At 42.3% G+C, this 25,709-nt stretch overlaps 1 protein-coding gene across 1 annotated transcript; it reads left to right on the forward strand.

Moving 5' to 3' along the window:
• Positions 1-87: 87 nt before the first annotated feature.
• On the forward strand, positions 88-24,754 carry LOC137439074 (metal-response element-binding transcription factor 2). Its single transcript, XM_068134751.2, has 12 exons — positions 88-158; positions 9,864-10,058; positions 12,981-13,062; positions 14,916-15,014; positions 15,254-15,354; positions 15,492-15,640; positions 15,954-16,049; positions 16,187-16,255; positions 17,949-18,072; positions 18,863-18,930; positions 19,587-19,712; positions 24,166-24,754. The coding sequence occupies exons 2-12, from the start codon at positions 9,885-9,887 to the stop codon at positions 24,422-24,424; spliced, it is 1,347 nt and encodes a 448-aa protein (XP_067990852.1). The 5' UTR covers positions 88-158; positions 9,864-9,884; the 3' UTR covers positions 24,425-24,754.
• The last annotated feature ends 955 nt before the right edge of the window (positions 24,755-25,709 follow it).

The raw sequence follows: 25,709 nt of genomic DNA on the forward strand, positions 1-25,709 counted from the left end.
TGATCTTTTATATATGTCATATAATTGTGTTTTATCACATTTATCGTAGTTTCACTTTAAAATTTCGCACGTAACGTCCGGTTCCGGTATGAGGGCACGTCATTTCCGTGTCCTGGTAAACGGCATTCTTTTGGCGCGAAAGATACGACAGGGTTTTGGTGAGTTCGGTCATAAATGAATGAACAAACGAGCAAATAGACGCATCAATGTTCGTATATTTTGTGTCCCTGCGGTGTAAGGTCGGAGTCTATGGCTTTACAGAGGCGTTATTGCATTGCGACAACACGGTTTTGCGTTCCCATTATGTACCGTACTGTACAAGGAAGTAGGCAAGAGCACAGACAATAAAGACCTTTTGTCTAACAAGCGTCCATAATAAGGCTGCAGATTATTGTCAAAAAGTGCCTTAAAAATAGCGGAACTGGCAACCAGCTTCCTACCAGCTACTTTTGTTATTTTTATAAAGTAGGGGCCTTGATAATGATAAGTTCACAAACCAAAAATACCCAGAATACCTCTGGGGGAACATGCTTAAATGACGTCATCAAAATGGCTGCCAAAATTGTAAAGTTTGGCATTGTGTACAGGTGCTGACTTGGTACCTAACCGTTAATATATAGTAGTTTTACTTGAGCAAAGGTATTGTACACAAAAGTAGATCACTGAAACAAATGGTAACCACCAATGTGAAATGAACACCAGGGGGCGCTAGCAACATGGCCGCCTGTGTATTGAAATGGCGTTTTTCTTTTCTCCATATTTGATGAATATAGTGGGAGAAATCTTGATGTTTGCTTTTATGATATAGGTTCAATAATACTAGTACCCGACTGCAAAGCCGCAATGAGCCGGCGAAGCCAAAGCCTCTTGCCACTATTTTACCCATCACTGTGGCATCAGTAGGTTAGGTAGTTGGTAGGTGCAGTAGGTACCGTACTAGTTCAAAATGACACCATTTGCATTCTGGATGAGATTAAAATTTATAAAATTTCCTTCTTGATTAATTCGGTGAATTCCGTCTCAACTTCGGATATTTCCAGCCGTGAAAAACTATCCCCAACGGCCGCGAGATTTCTAAAAAATAATTCTTCGTCAATTTTAGAATATTTGACGCCGTTTACACCGTCCGAAATGTGGTAAAAAGCTTTTTTGAAATGGTTTTTCAACTGCTCGAATCTCATTGGTTCCGGTAATTGGTGACGATTTTCGTTGAAGATAACCAGGGCCCGTGTGGGCCCGGGGAACGAGGTTGGTCTTAAAGTATTTTAATTACAAATTAGAGGTGCATAAGATTGTGAATCAAACAAAGACGGGTGAAACAAACTCCTATTGAACTTTTTCGCAATTCTTTTATGCATACTTCCGCATCCGGAAGATGGCGGCCTCCATTGAGCGATTTGGTTTTTGAAATATTTTTTCAAATGCTCGAATCTCATTGGTTCCGGTGTTTGGTGACGATTTTCGTTGAAGATAACCAGGCCCGTGCGGGCCGAGGTTGGTCTTAAAGTATTTGAATTACAAATTAGAGGTGCATAAGAATGTGAATCGAACAAAGACGGGTGAAACAAACTCTTATTGAACTTTTTCGATTTGTTATGCATACTTCCGCATCCGCAAGATGGCGGCCTCCATTGAGCGATTTGGTGCGTCAAAGCTTCGAAATTCTCAAGGGATCCAGCAAAATCTGGCTTTTCAACATAATACGTACGCGTTCATTCACAACACCGGCTTCGCCGGCTATTATACATGTATAAAGAGGGACTTGCCTTATTACCAAAATAATGAGACCTGGTTGGTTACACGATATTGATTGCAACACTAAATGTAATAGTTCATTTGGTTTTTTCCCCAGACGTACTGAGCTTGACATCCACAGATTAGTGATCGACTGCTAATTAAAACATTAGGAGGTCGGCCCAGAGTTGATAGTTAGCTTTAAAATTATTCATTTTTGTTTCATTCTTGTTTTTCATTCTTGTTTTATTCCGGTGCTTTTATTATGAGTTGATGATATTCATTTCAATGTTATTAATTTCTATTTCATTATTGATTATCCCAGAGTTTAAAGTGACCAGCAGTTAACCGATAGATTTAATGATGTTCATTTTTGTTTCATTCTTGGTTCAGTTCTTCTTCATTCTCGATTCATCACAGAGTTTTACCATCACATTTAATTTGTCTTTGTTTATTTATTCTTGGCAAGTTTACCATAACACTTCAGGTTCACTCTTTTCTTGGATTTCTTCGTTCAACATAATATGACTGTGGATACCTTATATCCTTATTTGCTGTATTTTTGGTAGTTTACATACCTTGTATTAATTTCTGCATCTGTTGCTGTGCTTTTTCTAAGAATAGATTCATTACTTTTGTTCTAGGTCCACATCTTTAGATGAGAACAATGGACGAGCAAGAGTCATCTTCAAGTAGGGACTCTGAGAGTGTCTTGCGGACTGATATTTGTATAATTTGCAAAGGAAAGAAAGGACCTTTATCTGAGAAAGAAAAGGCACGGACAATTACATCTAAGGGATTATCAACTTTTATAAAATCATGCGAGGAGCGACAAGATGAGGTTGCTGATGAAATACTGCCACTTCGCGAGACACCTCAGGTGTCCCAGATCCGATTTCATTTTACCTGCAAATCTACCTATACGGATTCACGAAAACGTCAAGCAGCACAAAAACGCAGACAAGAAGGGAGTAATTCCAATGACCACCAGCCGAAAGTAGCCAGGCTGTCAAGAGAAAAAACATCAGCCTTTTCCTGGGATCGGCTTCAGGGGGCTATTGCTGCAGGAAATCAGGTTGTTGTCCAACGTCTTTCTTTTGAGAAGGATATATTTGCAAAGAATGTGAAATACCACAAGATATGCTATCAAAACATTACCTCTTCAAACACCAAAGAGGCTAATAAGCATAAAACAGAGAAAGAAAGTGTTGACTCTACTTTCAATCAAGCAGCTAGAAATGTCTACCTGGAATTCAAGGAAAGGTTGGACAATGGAACACCAGTGCTTCTATCAGACTTGTGCAAACATTACAGAGAATGTTTGGTTAACCTGGACATGGATCCTGACACTGCCAAACAGACACGGTCATTTTACGTTAAGAATAAAATGATCGAAATTTTTGGAGACGAGATAGCATTTTACAGTCAGATAGGATTGCCGGATATTGTATGCTCCAGTAGCATAACAGTGGGACATTTAGTTAGAGAGATGGCTAAAGTGTCAGAATCCGATATCGAGCAAGACCTGGTTGAGAATGATGATGGTTCTGATTACAACAATGATTCCCAAATACTTCACCGTGCAGTTAGTATTATTCGCAGAGACATAGAAAAATTACAACCAACAACTGAATACCCTAATACCCAAGAAATTGATCTTAATGCATCAGCTGCGTTTAATTTAAATATTATTTAAATATTTAAATTGGATTATTAAATTAATTTAAATGCATTTAATTTAATTTATTATTTAAATATTATTTAAATATTATTTTAAATATTATTAAATATAATTAATAATATTATTTTTAAATATTATTAAATATGAATATTATTAAATAGAATATTTAAATCAGATGCTAGTATTATTTTATTACAGATCAGGACACAGGGACCCTCAATGTAAAAATACAATACAAAAACTTAATAAAAATGGAGGCCATCTTGATGACGTCACTTGAACATGTTCCCCCAAGGGGATTCTGGGTATTTTTGGTCTGTGAAGTAGTCAGGGCCCATACTTTATACAACAACAACAACATGCATTTTAAAAGCCCATTTTCCCTACTAGAGCGGGGGTTAGCCTTGCGGTCCGTCCCCATGACAATCTTCTCCATTTTGCCCTATTTTCTGCATCCCTCCTTGTTAACCCCCTTGCCCACATGTCTTCTTCCACCGTCTTTAGCCAAGTCTTTCTCGGTCTTCCCCGTCCTCTACTTCCTTCTACATTCATTTTTTTTTTTTTTTTTTTTTTTTTTGTATACAAGATCGAGGCTCGTGAAAGAGCGAACATTAATCACACAGAAAGACAAACCGACACATTTCCATCACTCTTCTCAACCAGTCACTTTCATCCTTCCTCAACACATGACCAAACCATCTCAACCTGTTCCTCTTCACAGCATCAATCACAGGCTCTATTCCCATCATCTTTCGCAATTCATCATTTGTCTTCCTCTCTCTCAACGATACTCCGCACATCCGTCGAACCATTCGCATTTCCACCCTTTCCAACCTTCGTTGCTGCTCTACGTTCATTACCCATGTCTCGCTCCCATAAATCATAACACTTCTCACACATGCAGCATACACCTTTCCCTTCAGCTTCAACGACACTCCCCTCATCATCAGCACGCCACTCAGTTCCCGAAACTTCTTCCATGCACAGCTCACTCTAGCAACCGTTGCCGAGTCTGATCCACCTTCTCCATTCAGCATGTCTCCGAGGTAGCAAAATGTTTTCACACCTTCCAACTTCACGCCGTCTCCAAGATCCAACTCAACATTTCCTCCATCTGCAGCTCCCTCTGTGCACACCTTACATTTGAATGTAGCTGCCACACTGGTTAATGACCCTCTCAGACCACTACATTTTTGATGAACCCACTCAGCACACATTGCACATTGAATGGAGTTCACTCCGACACCCTTCCTACACACAGCACAGGGCCACTTCCCAGTTCTTTCCACCTCACCACATGCTTTACCACTTGCCATCACCTTCGTCTTTCCGATATTCACCTTCAGACCTTTTGTCTCCATACATTCCTTCCACTTGTTCATCTTTTCCTTCAGTCCATCCATACTTTCCGCAATCAACACCAGATCATCTGCATACAACAACTCCCACGGTAAACCCTCCTTTACGTTCTGAGCCAGCACCTCCATCACAGCTACAAATAGTAGTGGACTTAGTACCGACCCCTGATGCACTCCCACCTTCACCTCAAACTCACCACTGTTCCCATCCTTCGTCCTTACAGCTGTGCGCGCTCTTTTGTACATTGCCATCACTACTCTGATCAACCATTCCTCCACTCCTAACTTCCTCAATGCCCATGTCAATACAATACCCATGACAATACACATACTTTATAAAAATATCAAAATTAGCTGGTAGGAAGCTAGTTGCCACTTCACTCTCATTTTCATGCTCAATCTGCAGCCCTATAAGGCTGTCCATCATGTAATGTCAGAATCATTTTCTAAGCAGTCGTTAGATCAAGTGACGTCATTGTGGGACAGGAGGGCATATGTCCCGTGTCGTCCTCTCTTCGGTACAACAGCAGCTGGTCTGGACTCATCTTAAAGCCGTCTGTCATCGATGCTTGTACAATGTCCTCAGAAAGTCCATTCCAAACATTCACCAGCCGGTGGGTAAAGAAGGATTGGACTCCAATCCACCAATTGTACACCTGTGCACATTCATATTGTACCTGTGTAGAGTATTTGAGAAATGTACCTCTTCCTCAAAAGAAGATACCACTCCATCTTCGGCATTGATAATGGAGCACATACTGTACGTATGACGTCACCACACTTCCGTCCGCCATATTGGATTACTTCCAAACTAAGCGAAATCCATGTCAACTACATCATTGTTTCTATATTTGGTAAAAATGGTGAATTTTTTGTACCTGTATTTTGATACATGTCGACAGCAACAGTTGCTGGTGACATTGTCAATAACATTTTCATATTTGGCAAGTGACTTTGCCCAGGTTTGCCTCTTCATCCACCAGTGGATGGTAACTGGTATATGCTGACAATAGGCTATTATCATATTAGTACCACCTGGTGTTGGCCTCATGGTTAGGGTGGCGGGCTTGGGATCTTAAGGTCCTGTGTTCGAAACCCGTTGAATTAACGCCAGGTGGGGTTGACTCAGCCTGTCATCCTTCCGAGGTCGGCAAAATGAGTACCAGATAACTGTTTATAGAGAGGCATTGCATCAGCGGCAGATGAGCCCACATAAATGATGCAACCAGCAGCCAGGTGCCTGCACACGAACCACCCACCATATTAGTACGAGAACTATTTATTTAATATTTCAGATTTGCCACCAAGCAACATTTGATGCGTATTTCACTTGTTATAAGCATAATTGCCTTGCTATGCATATTTGCCTTCATATTTTCCTTGTTATAAGTTAAACAGAGGGACAAAAAAACAACACGAAACACATTTGCATGAAATTTTTTTTTTGCTGACGGTGACAGCTGGCTGGTATTCACGGCCGCCTTTAATGTTAATTCGTTTGATGCAATATTTACTGCACATTTTTATTGTTTTATCAATATACTAGCAGGAGTACCCGGCATTGCCTGGTGATGTTCTAATCCTGTTGGCATTTTGAAGAAATCTAATTTTTTTTTTTTGTGGATGTGTAAAACACTTCCCTGCAACAACAACAAACAACAGGCATTTTAAGGCCATTTTCCCTGCCAGAGCGGGGGTTAGCCTTGCGGTCCCCATGACAATCTTCTCCATTTTGCCCTATTTTCTGCATCTCTCCTTGTTAATGATTGTTTATAGACATGTTGAGAAAGCGAGTTCATTTTTAAACAAAACTACGAGGTATTTCGTGCTGGCATTTGAACTGTTAAATTTTAATTGCAGTAATTGTGATCGAAATATATTGCCGCAAACGGCTGCCTGGATGCGCGAGTGTCTAGTGGATAGTCTTTCTCTTGACCTCCATATAGGCCATCAGCCAGACCCCCAAAATAGGGTCCATTGGTACCAAAATGAGGGAGTAAGCCTAATATTGATTTTTGGATAGGTCTTTACCCCTAGAATATGAAAATATGTGATAGCAAATTCAACCATGTAGCTAAATGGGTGTTATCACCTCATTTTCAAAATGGCCGCCAAAATGCATGTTTTTCTATTAAAAACACCATGTTTCATATTCTTGTAGGAATTTGTAACAAATAGCATTGCGTTTTGAGATGTTTAAGACTTTACAACTCTCTTAAAGTATGAAATACATCATCTGAACTTTAATCCAAGAAGATAGAATCCAATATGGCGCCCAATTTCACAAAATGGCTGCCATCATAGCAACAACTTTATGCACAAAATATGCACGAAAATAACTGGCGTTCAGTAGATTTGCAAGTATACACATGGAAAAAAGTATCGCACCACCACGTATTTTCGACATAGTGGAAATGTATCGATGAATTTTTGCACCTTTTCGTTGCGGTGTAGGGTAATCTTGTGCAACATTTTGTCCAGATGTTGGAACGCAATGAAGAGAACAAAATTGGGTGACACATTCCTGCCTGTCCTTCACATCATTTGTTTGTTGATACTTTCTTTTTATGTTTATGTTTTACTTTACATTCACTGGTGAAACATGGTGAAACAATGTTTATAGTTCTCATGAATATCTAATGACATTTAGAAAGTTGTAAAATCATTTCTAACCCCTAAAACCAGGTATAAGATACCCAAATTTGTGGTATAGGGTGAATAGTGAAAAAAACACTACATTGACCATTGATACTTTGTGAAATTTGGCGGCCATTTTGAAAATGGGTGATAACACACATTTAGCTACATCGTTGAATTTGCTACCACATATTTTCTTATTCTAGAGGTAAAAACCTTGTCAAAAATCATTATTAGCCTTACTCCCTCAATTTGGTACCGGTTGACCCCCCTAGCTGATAGCCTAATAATTGTTTGATTTCTTAACATTCTAATTGCACCATGGAAGTGAACGAGTAATGCCACCCTCCTTGATTATAAGTAACGAATTTTTACTTATAGTCGCACATATATGAGTATAAGTAAATAATTGGATGCATACAGTAGCAGATTCAACTAGATACTGAATAATAAAAATATACTAATTGGAATACTGTGGGTTAACATAATTAATTAAAGATAAGGGGAGGGAGGATTAAAGAGTGAAATTAAAAATAAAAGAAAGAGGATCAGGCCAGATTTGGAGGATGCTGGGAGCAGGTGGAAATGGGGAGGGAAGTCGAGAGATGTGTCGGCTAACGGCCAGGACTGCCTGAAGTGATAACTCGGAGGCATTGAAAGGGAGGCAGAAAAAAATGCAGTGGCGGTATCTCGTAGACTTAGGCAGGAGAGCCCTGAGGGCATTTATGGCAGCAAAGAGCCTCTAGGTAGGGGCTTGAGCCCAGAGGGTGTCTGGCATAAAAAGTGCAGGTGGGTGTGAGACAGGTGGGGCTGAAGTACAATATCCATTCATTCTGACTGGCTCTTCTGACTCTCCCCTCCCTCTTTTTCCCCATGATTCCCATTGAAACTAGACCAACCAATCAGTTGGCCAGTTCTCGATATAACATTGGGTTTAACCTAGCGTTGAGTACCAGCTTGCTGGGATGAATGATCACGGTGTGGACCCCAATTCAGAATAGGCACACCGTATCCCTGTGCATCGTAAGAGCGTGACCAAGGGTTGGCGTCAGGAAGGGCATCCGGCCATGAAAACATTGCCTCAAACAGGGAACCATGATTGTCATGGGGCCCGCAAGGCTAACCCCCGCTCTAGCGGGGAAAAATGGCCTTTAAAACGATCATTCATTCATTCATTCATTTCTCCTTGTTAACCCCCTTGCCCGCATTTCTTCTTCCACCATCTTTAGCCAAGTCTTTATCGGTCTTCCCCATCCTCTACTTCCTTCTACATTCATTTCCATCACTCTTCTCAACCAGTCACTTTCATCCTTCCTCAACACATGACCAAACCATCTCAACCTGTTCCTCTTCACAGCATCCCTACACCCACTAAGAAAAATTTACATTTAATATTATAATATTACACACGCACACTAATCGGGGATCATTTAATATTACCTTTCATATAGGTACAAAGGCTCAGACACTATAAAGTGGGGGTAATGCTGTTATGTGTTTACAGGCCTCCCCTATCTTGACCATACAATCACAGTGGGCAATGCAGACAGTCCCAGATTTCCCTGCTTCGATCTAAGGTTGTTGTGGCTTCTTGCAAAACTCCTGTGAATGAAGTACCTGCAAATTATAGTTAAATAATCAATTATGGTGCCAAATTGTTACATTTGTAAGGGTATGTGAGCAGACTTAGCCTATATATGTCGGGACAACAATAATGTTAAAGTTGTTTTGTTATTAATGATTATGTATTTGGATTTGTTAGTGTCAAGCTGTTGTTGTTTTCTCCAAAAAAGTATTTCTCCCATAACTGGAATATAAAATTACCGCAAATACGAAACAAATAAGAAATCTAAACGTTGGAAAAATGCCAGCGATGCATTTTAGGCCTACCCTTCCTCGTACAACGTAATAGCCATTCTTCACAAAAACACGCACATCGCTGATCCTGCCAGACGTCAACTGGTTGTCGGTATCCAAACGTTTCCACGGTGTAAATATTTTTAGTAATCGTAAGATAATTCACTAAATATGGATATAAAATGGTTAGAAAGTTTGTCTCGCTTCTGGACCATGCTGTGTTCAGTAATTCACACGGATCTGTGATGCCCATAAACTCGTATTGTTATAATATTGCTCCCCAGACAAAGTGTCCAATGTATCGACATATCCAAGCTTCAGGACAAGCTTTGACTCCGATTGTTGGGCCATAAAAGCACACAAAGCACAATAACTCAAACCTATCGTGAATTTATCTTCCTTTCCCACCCGATCCTGCACCCCCTTCCCGTACTCCAATATGGCGGTGGCATACAAATTGCTGACATCTCTAGCTCCATTGATTGTAGATGCAACAACAACCTGAGCTTAGCCATTCGCTGTTTGACTGGACCCATTTGGTCTTTGTATTTTTGTAATCTTAAAGCAATTAAGTTAGGTTGTTGTTGTTTCAACAGACTGATGTAGTTTTACCACACATGAGGAATACCATGGATAATACCAATGCTGAGGAGGACAGCCCAGACCTTTCCTTCTTGGCCATGCCAGAGCCTCCAGGGGTTGGCGTGGAAGGGCATTCCAGGTTTGTGACTGGTCAGGAGGTGCTGGCACGTTGGTCCGATGGCCTGTTTTACTTGGGACTTGTGAAAAAGGTGAGACGTTTCTCTCATGTTTGCTCTTATTCCCAACACTCAACATTATAATAATACTAGTGGGGCATCACATGCTTGCAGATACTCGGGTGCACCCTACATGCAGACACAATAAATATAAGCTTTATATACAGTCACGTGAAAAAGTAAGTACACCCCATGTAAAGTTTTGACTTTTTCAACATATTTCAACATACAGCTATTTGATCTTCATTTCAACAATATTGACAGATAAAGGTGATATAATATAACAAATGTCATGAAACATTTACATTTTGTAGTCCATTGTATAATTTAAATAAACATAAATGCAAATTTCGCATGTGGAAAAAGTAAGTACACCCCGACATTTATCACTACTTCAAATACCTAAAATTAGAATCCGGTGCACCAGCTCAGGTGCAAATGATTAGAACATAGTTGGAGAGGATCTTGGAGGAACCTGTCTCATTTAAACCTCAGACATTTAGTTTGGTTTGCTCTTTGTTGTTGAGGTGTGCGGTGTCACCATGCCTAGATCAAAAGAGCTCTCTGAGGCCTTCAGAAAGAAGGTTATAGATGCCTACGAGTCTGGGAAGGGATTTAAAAAGATCTCCAAACAATTTGAAATCAATCATTCGACCGTCCGGAAGATCATCTACAAGTGGAGAAGATTCCAAACAACTGCCAACTTGTTCAGGCCAGGCCGCCCCAGCAAGTTCAGCCCGAGAGCAGACCGCAAGATGCTGAAAGAAGTCTCTAAGAACCCCAGAATGTCATCACGGGACCTACAGGTAGCTCTCGCCACTGTTGATGTCAAAGTGCACGAGTCTACCATTAGAAAGAGGCTGCACAAATTTGATCTACATGGGAGGTGTGCCAGGAGGAAACCTTTGCTGTCAACAAAGAACATCAGGGCAAGACTAAAGTTTGCCAATGAACACCTAGGCAAAGACCAGCACTTCTGGAACAATGTGCTCTGGACAGATGAGTCAAAGGTAGAGCTATTTGGTCATAGTACCAGAAGACATGTTTGGCGAAAACCAAAGACAGCATTTGACCACAATAACCTGATACCAACTGTAAAGCATGGTGGTGGAAATGTTATGGTTTGGGGCAGCTTTGCTGCATCAGGGCCTGGGCAGCTCACCATCATATAATCCACTATGAATTCTTAATTGTACCAGAGGGTGCTTGAGGATAATGTGAGGCCATCTGTCGGAAAGTTGAAGCTCAACCAAAGGTGGACCTTGCAACATGACAATGACCCAAAACATACCAGTAAATCCACCAAGGAATGGCTGAAAAGAAAGAAATGGAGGGTTCTGGAATGGCCTAGTCAAAGCCCGGATCTAAATCCCATCGAGATGTTGTGGGGGGATTTGAAACGAGCTGTGCATGCAAGAAACCCCTCAAACATCGCACAGCTGAAAGAATTCTGCATGGAGGAGTGGGCAAAAATTTCTCCCAGTCGTTGTCAGAGACTGGTAGACAGTTATAAGAAACGTCTACTTGAGGTTGTTTCTGCCAAAGGGGGCAATACCACCTACTAGAGCCAAGGGTGTACTTACTTTTTCCACATGCGAAATTTGCATTTATGTTTATTTAAATTATACAATGGACTACAAAATGTAAATGTTTCATGATATTTGTTATATTATATCACCTTTATCTATCAATATTGTTGAAATGAAGATCAAATAGCTGTATGTTGAAATATGTTGAAAAAGTCAAAACCTTTCATGGGGTGTACTTACTTTTTCACGTGACTGTGTTTGATCAAGTGTATTATGCTTGCAGCAATTACCATTTTCTGTCTTTGGTATGACTTGGTCCGAGTTGTGTTTGAGCCGCCGACCTCCCAGAATCAGAATTGACACTCGGACCTTACTCCACTGAGTCTGGTAGAGGGTAGACATTCAAACCTCAGGTGTAACACCACTTTCCTTGCATTCGCAACATGAGTCTCATCAGAATCCTCTTCTTAATTCCTTTTCAACATGACACACACATCATTTGGCCCTCCTCCTCGCCCACCTTCCCCCACCTCCCCCACCCCCCCCCCCCCAACCTCCCTTTGCGCAACTCCCACGAATGTTCTGGGAAAGAACAAATGGTGCAACGAATCTGTGCCATGAACAAACTCAAAATACCCAGCAAATACCATACAACATGCACACGTGATTGAAGAAACGACTCAAGTTTACTCCTTAAAACTCAGTGTGATTAACCTTTAAAAACCCCACAGATGTTTCTATTTTTAGGCCACCAAATGCTCTCATTTATTACACTACTGTACGTTCAAACAAAAGCTCATTTTCAGATTTATTACTTATAATGTCTTCGGATAAGCCTGGTGGTGGATTGACGGTTAAGTTGGCTGTCTGAAGATTATAGGGTCTTGAGTTTGGGCCGCTGTCATGCCGTTAACACCAGGTGGGTTGACAGCCTGTCATATTTCCGAGCGAGCTGGTAACAAGGGGCACTGACTGCATCAACGGCACCACCGCGCTCCTAGCAATGATGCAACCAGCAGCCATAGGCTGCATACAAAATAATAATTTATTAGGTTCTATCTTTATAACATACAAAAATGTGGTGGAATTTATGGGCCCTCCCCTCCCAGAATAAGTGCCAGTACCATGAGCACACAGGATTTGAGCCCCTACCCTAAACTACAAAGTACGTATTGTAATGTTATCATCACTATTTATTATCACCATTGCTGAGGCCCAAAACCCAATATTAAATTATTACCTTAAGTCAACACTGTCCTGTAATCTGAACAGGAGTGCAGCTGACGCACACTTGCGAAGCCCGAACACCCCAACCCCACCCAATTCTCCCAGGCATACGTAATATATAGATTGCTCTTTATTAATAACGCATTTCTGATATTTCACTTGAAGTTCCTGCTTGGGATTTCCCCACTTGTTTTGGCAGGTGGACAAGAAAAGGCAAAGCTGCCTCATCACGTTTGAAGACTTCTCTGAGTTCTGGGTCTTCTGGAAGGATATCCAGAGTTGTGAGCTCTTTGGGGTGGTTTGGGAGGCGCTGAGGTGGGGGGTGTTTGTTGTTGTTCTGCCACCTTTGTCTATGAAAGAGAACTGGGCACAGTATCCGTCATGACAAATTAGAGCTTGGATTGTACAATGGTGTTTTAACTTTTTTGTCCCCCTTTTCTCTCATTTGTGCAAGTCCTATTGTGCTTGGCTCTTCTCTTCAATCCTTCAAGACAGCTACCCATTGCAGGCAGGAGAAATTTCCGTGTTTCTGCGAATTGCCTCATTTTCTGAATGTCCGAGTCATTTCCGAGATTCCCATAAAAGACCGGTAATACGATATGAATCGTGACACGGCCTTTAGATGCAACATTGCTGTTACACTTGATTTGTGAAGCCTCAGTTCGGCTACGTTAAAGACGAGTGCTTGCGCCTCCTCCGTGTGTCAATCGGAAGATTCGATTGTAATCATCACGTTTGGCTTTGCCGTGGCCGACAACGTGATCGGTGCGGTGTTGTGACACCTCGATTTGCATTGTTATGTAACCTGACTTTCAATGCTTGCGCTTCTCCTTTTTTACGTGCTTTCTACTGCCGGTGCTGCAACTAGCAAAAAGATCCCTCATTGTTGCACGGCGGCGTCGTTTATCAATATAAACTTCTACATATAATAAGATACTTTGCTTGGATCACCAGCATCTCTCTCTCTCTCTCTCTCTCTCTCTCTCTCTCTCTCTCTCTCTCCCTCTCGCTTTTGAGAGACCATGGAAAACTGTGCATCAGCGTTGAAGATGCAGAACAAGAAAGAGCAATCAGAGATTGCAGACCCTCACCAGGATGTATTTTTAGTGGTTTTTGAAGGCTTTAGTGTCGAAACAAATATGGCGGCCAAACCAGGTGACCGATGACATCATCATTTTTTTTTCTCCACCAATTTATCCCGAGATGATGCTCAAGAAATTTCATCTCGTTCGATTGAGGTTTTGTACTTGTCGATTTTTATGACATCATCATTAACATGTTATTCCCCATTGAGAGTTCTTTACAATGAGCCATGTCTCAATTTTCTCGACGCAGCGCTTTTGGAGATGTAGAGGTGCAAAGTTTTTCGGTTTTTCCAAGATGGCGACCGTACCACGTGACCGATGGCGTCATAATTATCATTTAAAATTCTATAGGAGGAGTTTCACCTGTGGTGAAAATTTCCTGTCAACCGGACCAACGTTTGCAGAGAAAGTCACATTTATTCTGTGCAGACAAACAGACAAATAAACAGGTAAACAAACGGACTCAAATACAATAACCTCTCCTCTGGCGAGGGTTATAACGGCCAAAAAAATAAACCAAAACGTAACATCAATGCAACCAAGTACATACTTCCGGTAACTGGTGTGTTTATTTAATTTTGTGTGCTCAACAACAAAAATGAAATTGCATGTTACCAAAATATTCCCGTCAAATCTTTACAACAATTCCTTCCTTTGCTTTGAATCTTTTTTTTTCTTTTTTCAAACTGAAGCACTCTCATGGCTGCCCGTTGCTGTTCATTTTGTCTATCTCAGATCTCTCCTGTTCCTGCCGACTCTGCCCCCCCCCCCTCTCTAACTGCTGCCTTAGATACACACTTCGATGTTGTTGTCTCTACGTCTCTTGTACGCCTGCTCCTTTCCGCCACCTTGTCAGTTATAAAACCTTACACCTTCTTTCAGCTAGCTTTTCCATGAGCCTTTACCTCTGTAATATAAGCTCACTAGTTTAACCTTAACACCCCTAGTTATGAATGTCCTGCTGGCTTCTCAATATCCTCCATTTTACCACACGTCTGCTGTCCATGAGGCTGTTGGTGGAAGCCTAACTCTTCCTTTGTGTGTGGCAGTGGGTGGTGTTTCTGGTGGTGACGTCGTATGCACAGTCTGCCAGGAGGGAACGTCCGAAAAGCCCAATGAGATCGTCATTTGCGACAAATGTGGGCAAGGTAGAGCCAACGTACCCGCAAGCTTTCCTGCCATCACACGTGATTCAAAATGGTTTAGTGTTGGAACAAGGCCGACTCACACTGTCCCTTCTCTCGCTCCACCCTCACTCACTCCGTCCCAAACCTCCTCTCCTGCAGCTGTATCATAGTGCAGAGCAGATGAGCCATTGGCAATGAGACTAACTCGATGTCTCAGTTTGTGCTCTTGTAGCTAGCTCCTCCTGTGTTTGCCTGTTAAGGTTACCACCAGCAGTGTCACGTCCCAGCCATCCCTTCCGACCTGCTCTCCTCTTCTGCTACCTGGCAGTGCCGCCAATGCATCTTTGTGACCACCACCAAGGTTAGAGGACGCGATGCCCAACCCTCGGTTTTATGTTCATAAACCTACACCTGATTTTATGTTGTGCTAACCAGCGTCTGTGCCTCTCCTCTCTCTTTCTTTTGACTCCTTGCTATGGCAATGCTCTAACACTCCAGCGGGGAGGTGCACTGAAGCGTGGTCCTCAAGCGCGGGCCCTGTTGGCCGTTAAAAGGACGCTGCCGTACTGCCCAGACAGCATCGTGTGGGACAACTTACACCGCACCAACCTGCAGCACGTGTACTGTTACTGCGGCGGTCCTGGAGAGTGAGTACCAGAGGCGGGACGGAGTGGCGGTTAAAACAGGATGTAAAATACCCTTAACCTCCTTTTTCAATGTTGCAGTAACCTTTTTTTTCTGTTGCACCTCAAAAGTTAATTGTGAACCGTCAAACAAATCTCTGAACAAATTGTTTTATTTTTCATGAAACTCAATTTGGGTTGCTGTTGTTATTTATTAAAATCAACTGTTCCTTACAGCGTCGTATAACAGTGCTCAAAACAATCGTTTAACTGTCAGCAATTGCATAATGTCACTGTGGCCGCACATAGTGCCGGTTGATTGTTACTGTTCGTTCAGGTGGTACCTGAAGATGCTGCAGTGCAGAGGCTGTAGGCAGTGGTTCCATGAGGCATGCATTCAGTGCCTGGAGCGGCCCATGCTCTTTGGAGACAGGTTTGTGGTCATATTAGGTCCAAATGAGTGTTTCATCCTTTCTAATTGGTGGTATTCCTTTTTAAGATTCTACGGCATTTAAAAAACAATTGCTCCACTTTGTCAATTGCTCTCATTTTGCTCCACTACCATGACAGGTTCTACGATTTTGAGTGTGCAGTTTGTACTCATGGCCCAGAGAGAGTGGAACGGATTTCAATGCGCTGGTATGTTGTAACTTATTAGTCCCTTACCGGTTTCAGCGGAGTGTACTATAGGTTTGCTCTCCATATATCCATCCGTTTGTCCGTCCCACCTGTGGTTTCCCAGACTTTTTTTCCCCATACCCTGTAACATATTCAACTTAAATTTGGTGCATGACTTTATTATGATAAGTTAGAGAACAAGTTTGAGTTTCGGGGCGTTCCGTCAATTTTTAACAGAGTTATACCCTTTTTGGACTTGGAAATATCACATATTATACATGGGCCAGTTTTCCAGACTTTCCCCCCCTTACCCTGTAACATATTGAACTGAAACTTGGTACATGGCTTTATCTTACTATAATTCACCAAATGTCCGTCCGTCTGTCTGTCCGTTCGAAGGTACCGTAAAAACTGCTGAACCGATCGCAACGATATTTTGGGTGGGTAATCCTGGGATCTCCAGGAGTAAAATAGGCTATTTAGTTTTCCCAATTTCAGCTTTGGTCTCCATTATTCTCAGATTTGGACTCCCGCATAACATTCGCGTTCGCATAACGTTCATTGTGACGATGTTGTTTTCCCGGGTGCCGCACAAACGGCTGCACCGATCGCTGCACGGCTGCAATGATCGAACTCGGTGACCTCGGACAAAGACCTTTTATAAGGACACGGGTTGAATCCCTGCTTGAGAGAATTCCATCCCCCTCGCCACCATCACGGCCGTCTCTCCAACTTACAATCCCACGAGATATGCGGAAAGGACGACCCAAAACCAAAATAAACACCATTAAACATCATTCGTATATAAACATCATTAAAAGTAAATAATGACCTCGGTCAAAGTTCAAACGACATTTAATCTCTACATGCGAGAATTCCACATAGCTATTTGGGCGGTGAATACGCTAACAGATCGCTGTCTCCATCGATCTTGCCAAGGCCGTAACACCTATCGGCTCAAAATCCTTTTAACTGTTGATTTGGTAGTTTTTACAATGAAGGAAACATTATCAATGTTGTTAAAAGTTTATTTTGTGATTAATTTGTGATTGGAGATATGTTGTTTGGAATGAAAAAGAGATATCGAGTTCAAGTGAATGACGACATGCCGTGATGGTTTCTACTTTCTAAACGTGAACTTCGCGGATCGCCATAAGGAGATTCGCCACGGACCCATGATCGATGTTTCTATACGTGAACGTACCCGTTTGTTTGCGAACGGGTATGCTTTTCATGGAAGTCCTTCACGAACTTGCTGTCCATGTCTGACGTGCGACTGAAGGTGCTACAGGAATGTGGAATTTATTGGTTTCATGCTTTAGCATTCGCCGTGTCTGCATTGCCTGTTTGCTTCTGGCCTCCCACCCGTGCCTAGCACGGGTATCTCCCTAGTTATGATAAGTTACTGAAACTGCAACAGGTTCTGTAGCTTGGCATACCTAAAACAATTTATGCTACAGGATATTATTCCCAATTGCTGAGTGCTTGGAACAAGAGCATTCATTGGGACCCATAGGGGACATGTATTGCAAAGAAATTCTCCCTCTTGTTTTACTTCCTATCTCTTTGGAGTTTTTAAAAGCACAGATATGCATTAACAAGGCTTTTAAAACATTGCTTTGTGCACTCGTTGCTGCGTTTTCTTTTATTTGCGTTGTGCTGAGTGAGAATGGTTTGCATGTGTGCGGATGTGTTGGTGTGTATGTGCTCACAGGGTAGACGTTGCACACCTCTCTGTGTACAACTTGACCATCTTGCAGAAAAAGAAGTATTTTGACTTTGAGCGTGAGATAATGACATTTGTTAATGACAAGTGGGAGAGTCTACTGCCGGGAAAGGTACGAAACCTATTGCTTCTTCTTTTCATGTGTAGACGATAGGCTTTGGCCCCTCGCTTGAAAATGATAATTATCTGAATCAATAAATTGTTTTTGTCAAACACATTGACCTTCCTTTAGCCAAGTGGAACCATATCCCTAATCGGTTACAAACTTGTTCACAAAATCGTACTTTCCTCACCTTCACTCCCCTTTCTTTTTAACCTGGCCATTCCACTATTGCATTATTGCCAGTTTTCTTTGCGTCTGGCCCCCAATGAAGGCCTGCCCAGGCCCATAGCTGTGAGTCTTCCCGGCTTCTTATTGCAAGCAGTGTTTAAAGAACAGAGCCGTTTGTTTTTGACTTTTTATTTTCACAATATAATCCTAGTTTTTGTGACGGCTCCCATCGGTCTATGTTGGTGGATAAGAGCATGTTAACCGCTGCCGTGAACCGAGGAGCCGCTGATGTTTTGTTAATTGATCCCAAATATGGTATTTCTGATTTGAGCTCGTTGCAAGAGCTTGGAATCCATCTAATTGATATTGCTGCTTTCGGCCAGATTTGAACCCATAACCTCTGGATTGCCAGCCAATTTGTCCCCACCCGTAGACCACTGGATTTTTTAGAGGTTGAGTTTTGAAGATCCAACATGAACAATAAACTTACTTTTTAATGTTTGCAGTTGCACTTGAGAAAATATCCTTCCACCCCTTCTTCTCTGTTATAATAGTACCTTCCGTTTCAACCTCAACCTTCTCCTGGCTCTGTCCTGTACATTCTGTACCACGTGTTCCCACTCTGACCCAGATTGCGAACACACCACGGCAGGACCGCAGCCACCACATCCTCTACGCACTCACGAGCAATAAGACCAAGTAAGTTTGGCTTCGCTCAGCAGATTCCTTCGTTCAGTCACAGGATGTGTGCACGTGCGTGAGTGCGTGTTCTTTCACACTGTTGGAAGGATAACGTATGTAAGCAAATTGTAGATGGAATCAAAATATATAAGGGAGGAAATCCTCTGCATTAAATCAAAAAGACAATTGCCTTGGATTGTATTGAGTACCTTTTAAAGCCGGGTCCTCACCTGAACAGTTGCGCACCCAAATGGCTCTCAAAATCGTGCAACTTAATTGCTCGTGGTGGCTTTGTACACCTCTGAGCAAGTTGTTGTGCAAATTTGCAGGTAACATGTCGTTCGAAATATCACTCGTTGGATTGCTTGAAAGTCGAGCTCGTCTCTGATAGAAGGCCTTCCGTTGCCATCAATCAAGTTGTGCAACTGATCGCTGGTACAAGCGATGTGGACCCGGCTGAAGAATCAAGATTCTGCAAACATTCTTCCCTTGGACAATTTTTTTTTTTGTAGGCGCAAAACTCGTGGAAGAACGAGAGTTAAAAAGGAAAGTGGAGAAAACAGCTTTGGGCATTGTTTGTGACGTACGGATTAAGTTGCCTGGTTGTTCGATTATATCCAAGTGTGTTTACAAAACATGTGACTGAAAAATTAACATGTGTACCCATGCTGCAGGTTTGTGTGTGGCAGAGAAATGAAGAAGAAGAAACACATATATGGCTTAAGGGTCCGTGTTCCACCATTTCCTCCGATACCATCCCAAAGGGAGCAGGAACCATTGACTTTGAGTTCCTTGAAACGGTAAGTTGGAAAAACTAAGTCAAAAAAGAATATACACTTAATTTTATTATTAACTTGCAGAATACCCACCGTCTGGGTCTTAAAAGTCTTAAAGGGTCTTTGGGGGTCTTTAGGGCCCTGCGTGGGGTTTTGCAAGAAGACAATGTTTGCATGGTGTGTGCTTAAAAGGTTCTGGATGGTCTAAAAGGTGCGTTCCAATAGTAGTTAGTGTCTAAGCCGTCGATGGAGTGTAATCTCTCAAGCATGTAAAAAGGGTCTAAAAAGGTCCAAGGGGTCTAAAACTCTAAATGGTCAAGAGTCCAAACTGTCTAATCTGTCTGAAGTGTGTAAGGGGTCTAAATAGTGTTAAGGTCTAAGGGATCCAAAGGGACTTAACAGGGGTATATGTCTAAAGGGTATGACAGATCTAAAAAGTGAAGGGATCTAAAGGTGTCGAAAGGCTCTTAAAGGTAAAAGGGGTCTTGGGGTCTCAAGAATCTAGGGATCTCAAGGGTCCTGAGGATCTTATGGGTTGTCAAAGTGTCTTATGGGTCTGAATTGTCTTCAGGGTGTTTGAGGGTTTTAGGGGTCTCCAGAGTATTAGGGGTCTCCAGGGTCTTAACAGTTTTTTGGGTGTCTTTGAGGTTTTAAGGGTCTTTAGCTAGCTTATGAGTCTTTTGCATATAAGGGGTCTTCGGGGTCTTAATGGTCTTGAGGGTCTTAAGTGACTTTAGAGGTCTTAAGCGTCTTTACGGGTCTTTAGGGTTTGTGGGGCTTTAAGGGTCTTCGATGTATTTAGGGATCTTAAGGGTCTTAAAGTGTTTTAGGGATCTTAAGGGTCTTGGGGGTTCTTTAGGGGTTTTGGGGGTCTTTAGGGTTTTGGGGGTCTTTTGTATCTTGTGGGCCTTAAAGGGGAACCCAAACGCTCAAGCCTCCTCGACGCTAATCTATCCCTTGTTACCCTACAAAATAGATATGATGTCTTTTTCCGATTTGCGATTTATAAAGAAGGTAATTTTGCAATTAAAAGTCGAATTCTTCTTCTTCGCGATTAGCCAGACGTCGCACCACGAAGTAGACCGCCACTTCCATATTGTCTACGGGTTGCATTGCAGTGCGATATAACTCAAACGGCAATTAATTTTCAAATTTCAACAAATATGCCGGGCCGATGCATCTTTGGTGGTTGTAGTAATACAAACCAAGAGGGTTTCATGCTACGCCAATGACCGAAAGACCCTGAGTTTGCCAGAAATTGGACGAGGTTTGTCCGAAATGCCCGAGTGTGGATCGGGCCTACAAAATGTTCGCGTTTGTGCTTGAAACATTTTACAGAGCACTGTTATGAAACAGCAGAGATGGCTAGATCTTGTGGTTTTCTGCCACGATTGAGAGAGGATGCCATCCCCACAATTAAGTGGAAGAAACAGCCGTCACTCAAAACTGTAAGACCACCCAGCACCACTTCCACCCTCCACCATTTCACCCTCACTCATTTTACCACAAAAAAATTGTGTTTGGGTTCCCCTTTGAGGGTCTTGCGGATCTTAAGGGTCTTGGGGGTCGTAAAGGGTCTTCAAAGGTCTAAGGGGTCTCAGCAGTCTAAAGGGTCGAAAGGTTGAAAAGGTACATTCCAATAGTCCGTAATTAATAGACGTACATGTCATTCGGGTGCAACTGACATTCAAACAGTACGTCATTAATAAACATGTAGTCACATGGCTTCATGGACCGTGTATTTCATTTTTATATATCTGGATTTCACCCTCACTCATTTTCCATGTACATATCAGCAGCAAAGCTTATTGATAACACGCACATCATTAATAATTACGCTGCGCTCGCGAAGCGAAGGGAAAAGCAGGGTTAGGCATTCAGGTGCGTGTGTGTGGCGTACATAGGTGTGTGTCTGCATTTTAAAAATTCATTTTCTCAGCAACCGTTGGTCCGATTGACACGAAATTTTACCATAGGAGCACCTCCGCCTGTATAATTTTTTTTTTCATAATTATGACATCATAGGTCAAGTGGTAAGGATGTCATCTTGGAAAAACGTTATACCTCGATATCTCCAAAACCGCTCAATGGACAAAATTGAAACGAGGCTCATTGTCAAGTACTCCCCATGGGGAATAAGATATGTTAATGATGACGTCATATTTTGACAAGTACAACGCTTGATCAGATCAGTATGAAAAATAATTTCTCTGCAACTGTTATTCTGATGGACATTAAATTTTCAGCATAGTAGCGCTTCCTCCTGTATAATATTTTAATGATAATTATGACTTCATAGGTCAAGTGGTACAGGCGCCATCTTGGAAAAATCGAAAAACATTGCACCTCTATATCTCCAAAACCGTTGCATGAAAAAAATTGAAACGTGGCTCATTGTAAAGAACTCCACATGGGAATAAGTGTTAACAATGACGTCATTGGTGCCTCAATTATGACGTCATAATTTGAAATTTATTGAGCGTGATTTACACAACAATTATATTGGAGAATATAAATTTATGATGTCATCGCTCACGTGGTCTGGCACTTTTATTGGACCAAAGAAAAAAGCCCTTCAAAAAGAGAACAGTTGGCTCGCACCAAGTTGCCTGTGCAGGGTAAGTATTCTATGAATACCATCTCATTATGAAACAGTTATCCAATCGATTATTTGCTAACACAGGTGTACCGATAGGCCATCCCAACAGCTAATACTGCAAAACCCTCCAATAATGAGGCCTAAAAATATATATGAAGCATTTATTTGCCCTTGCTTTCTCTTTATGCTTTTGCCGTCGAAGTGGCCGGAAGCATTATGTTTTCAGGTTGTCCCTCCGTCCGTCCGTGATAGCTTTTCGTTCCTGCGATAACTTCAGAACGGCTGAAGGGATCCAAGTCAAACTTGGTGAAGGTATGAATAATGAGGTAAAGATTAATTAATTAGATTTTGGGGTCACAAGGTCAAAGGCCACGTTAGGTAAAAATCCTGTTCCCACGATAACTTGTGAACCAGAGATGCGATTTTCACCAACGTTGGTACAAGTATGTATTATGATGCAAAGATGAACTGCCTAGATTTTGGAATCAAAGGTCAGAGGTCATGTCAGGTAAAACTGTGATAGTTAAGAACAGCTGAAAGGATTCAAATCAAACTTGGTACAAGTATGTATGGTGATGTAATAATGTGGGCGGAAGTATGTCGCGACATCAAAGAGTGCCATTCTCGTTATTTTTTTCATATAAATTTTGAAATACTGGTTTAATGTATCACTACGGAGGGAAACTAGAACAGCACTTGGTGGAGCGCATACATCCACCAGGCTGGGCAGTTTATGTTGTCACACTATCACACTCATAGGCCGGATCCGGATCCTCACCAAAATCTAATCAATTTGTCCTTGTCGCACACCCAACCTGCCCACCAAGTTTCCTCTGTCCAATCGGGTCTTCACCAAAAAGACAACAAAATAATAATATAATTAATCGGATTATTCATTTGTTTATTGAGGTCAAGGATATTGGGTTTATGCTACAGCTTCGATTACCAAAATTTGACAAAAATAGGAAGTTTTAATCCACAAATGGAGAATAATAAATACATCTGTGAAAGTTTTCATTCACACATTGCATACTTCCGAAACCTCCGAGACAACAAATAATAATACACGACTCAATTATCCCGACCTTTTGGGGTCGGCCAGGAATTTTGTTGTTCCAAGTCGTTTACAACCCAGCTAGTCGGGCCTGACATTCGACCGAAGGTGATTTGGGCTAGGGTTGGAAATTGTTCAGGCTGCCAGCGATAGCTCGACGACTCTTCGTGAAAGACACCGTGGGATCTTTAATGTCCACCAAATAAACAGACGGGACATCCAGCTTATCGTTTATCCAAGGGAGGTCTTACTTTCTGATCACCCGCCCCCCCCCCCCCCCCCCCCCCACCCCGAGAAACATCAATCTGACAGTTTCTTGTCAGGCCGGGAATCAAACCCATACTATACTGCTCAGAGGGAAGTGCGCTACTTCTTCCCCATCTAATAGTGTATTAAAAAAAAGAAGTATTTTTTTTACCTTCATGGATTCTTTGGAGCCAGGTACTTTGCTGTCGTATTCTGCATTTATAACTGTAAAGACTTTTGCTCTTTCCTTCTTCTCAGGCGCCGTCAAACCCTTTCCAGCACCCCCACCCCCACCCCCACCCCATATACCTCAGCTCCCTGCCCTTGAACTCCCACACACCCCTTTTGTCAGAATTATATTTTCACCCTCAAATTCCTTCATTCCTTCTCCTGACCAATCTCCTGTTTCATCTATGTTTTTGCAATCCACTCTTATCAACGTGATTTCTTATTTGCCTTCACCTCCCTTTACACTCGCCGTTCCTTTGCACCCCTCACATCTCTGTCCTGCATCCTTTCACCTGTCCTCCTCAACTTAAACTCAAATATCTTCACCCACCTATTTTGACTACTTACAGACCTTTCAGGAGAAAAGACCGGGGTCCACTTCGCCGTTCGCCTCGCTTGCCCGTTACCGATGCGCAACTTCAACAACAGGAACAGCAGCAGCGCGAGTCTGGACCAAGCTCGCTGGAGCAGCTCAAAGCTACGATGAGCAGCTGTCGGGGACCGGAAGGCCGGCTTGCCCTAGGGGAGGAGGTCCAGGTGCTAGCTCGCCGCATTGGGGTCGACGGCCGGGTCCAATACCTGCTGCAATGGGAGGGGACCACAGCCTGAGTGTTGAGCCCCCCCCCCCCCCCCTCTGCTCCCGGCCCTCGACCGTGAGCACGCAAGATGCAACCTTTAACATTTTTATCTGTCCTATTGTTGTGTATAGATAGCATACCATCTGATGGGGAAATGATCGTGAAATAAGGCTATCTCTTAAACGCTTGATGAAGAGGAGGAGTCTGCATTGCGGAATTCAATTGCAATGATGTGAATGGCTTTTGAGGTGTTTTTTAATCATTGTTCCGCAGTTCAGCAAATACTCAGGAGAACATTCTGTCACAGGAATTCTTAGAATTTAACATTTTTGATCCATAAAAATAAACCGCATTGAACCCACGAGTCACTTTTTGTCGGTAAACCGTGCGTGTTGGGTATCGGAACGCGTGGCTTTAACATCCTGCAAAAGACGGTGCACTCATTGATGCAACCAAATGCCACCTCCAAAGCACCAAGAGGTAGTACAAAGCTCAGGTGGACACTCTAACCCAGATTAAACAGCCAAAATGCAACTGCGTTACCTCTGAGTTATCATGCCAGCCGTTCTACATGTTACATGAGCAAACATTGTGGAATGTGTGAGAATTCTTAACTCCCCTGTATTTCTCCATACATTCCCCATTGCTTACTTTTTCCACTCTTTCCCAGCATTCCCTGCTCGTGCCCCAGAACAACGATACAAATTATTCGGCCATTGGCGATTCTCCACGTGTCCAACTCTTAAACACCTTTCGTAAATTCCATTGCAACCATCAACCTAACAGACTCGGAACGGACGCTCAATACATTACACCACCACACCACACAAAACACATTACACCACACAAAACACACCTGGTGGTGGCTTGGGATCTCAAGATCCTGAGTTGGAGCCTCTGTCATGCGATCAAATTAACACCAGGTGGGTTGACTCGGCCTGTCATCCTTCCGAGGTCGGAAAAATGAGTACCAGCCTATTGGTAGCAGGGGCACTGCATCAACAGCTGCGCTTCCAGACAATTATGCAACCAGCATCCACTTGAGCCACCTCAAAACAGCAAGTATATATATATATACTGAAACGCAAAAGAAACTTACCACCTTTGAAACCTTTAAATATCAACAATAACACTGCGTGTAGTAAATGTGTGAACTTATTTGTGGACAATAGTGTCCTCACCGTCAGACAAAACGGTCACGGATGGTCACTTGAACCTTCAATGGTCACTTCATAGCACAGCTGTTGAACAGCCGTTTTGACTGTCAGTGATTAGCCAAGGGGTACAGGATGATTTTAATGAGCTGCACGTGATGT

This window comes from Myxine glutinosa, chromosome 13 (assembly GCF_964187855.1).
Source record: "Myxine glutinosa chromosome 13, kmMyxGlut1.1, whole genome shotgun sequence".
NCBI classification, from domain to species: domain Eukaryota; kingdom Metazoa; phylum Chordata; class Myxini; order Myxiniformes; family Myxinidae; genus Myxine; species Myxine glutinosa.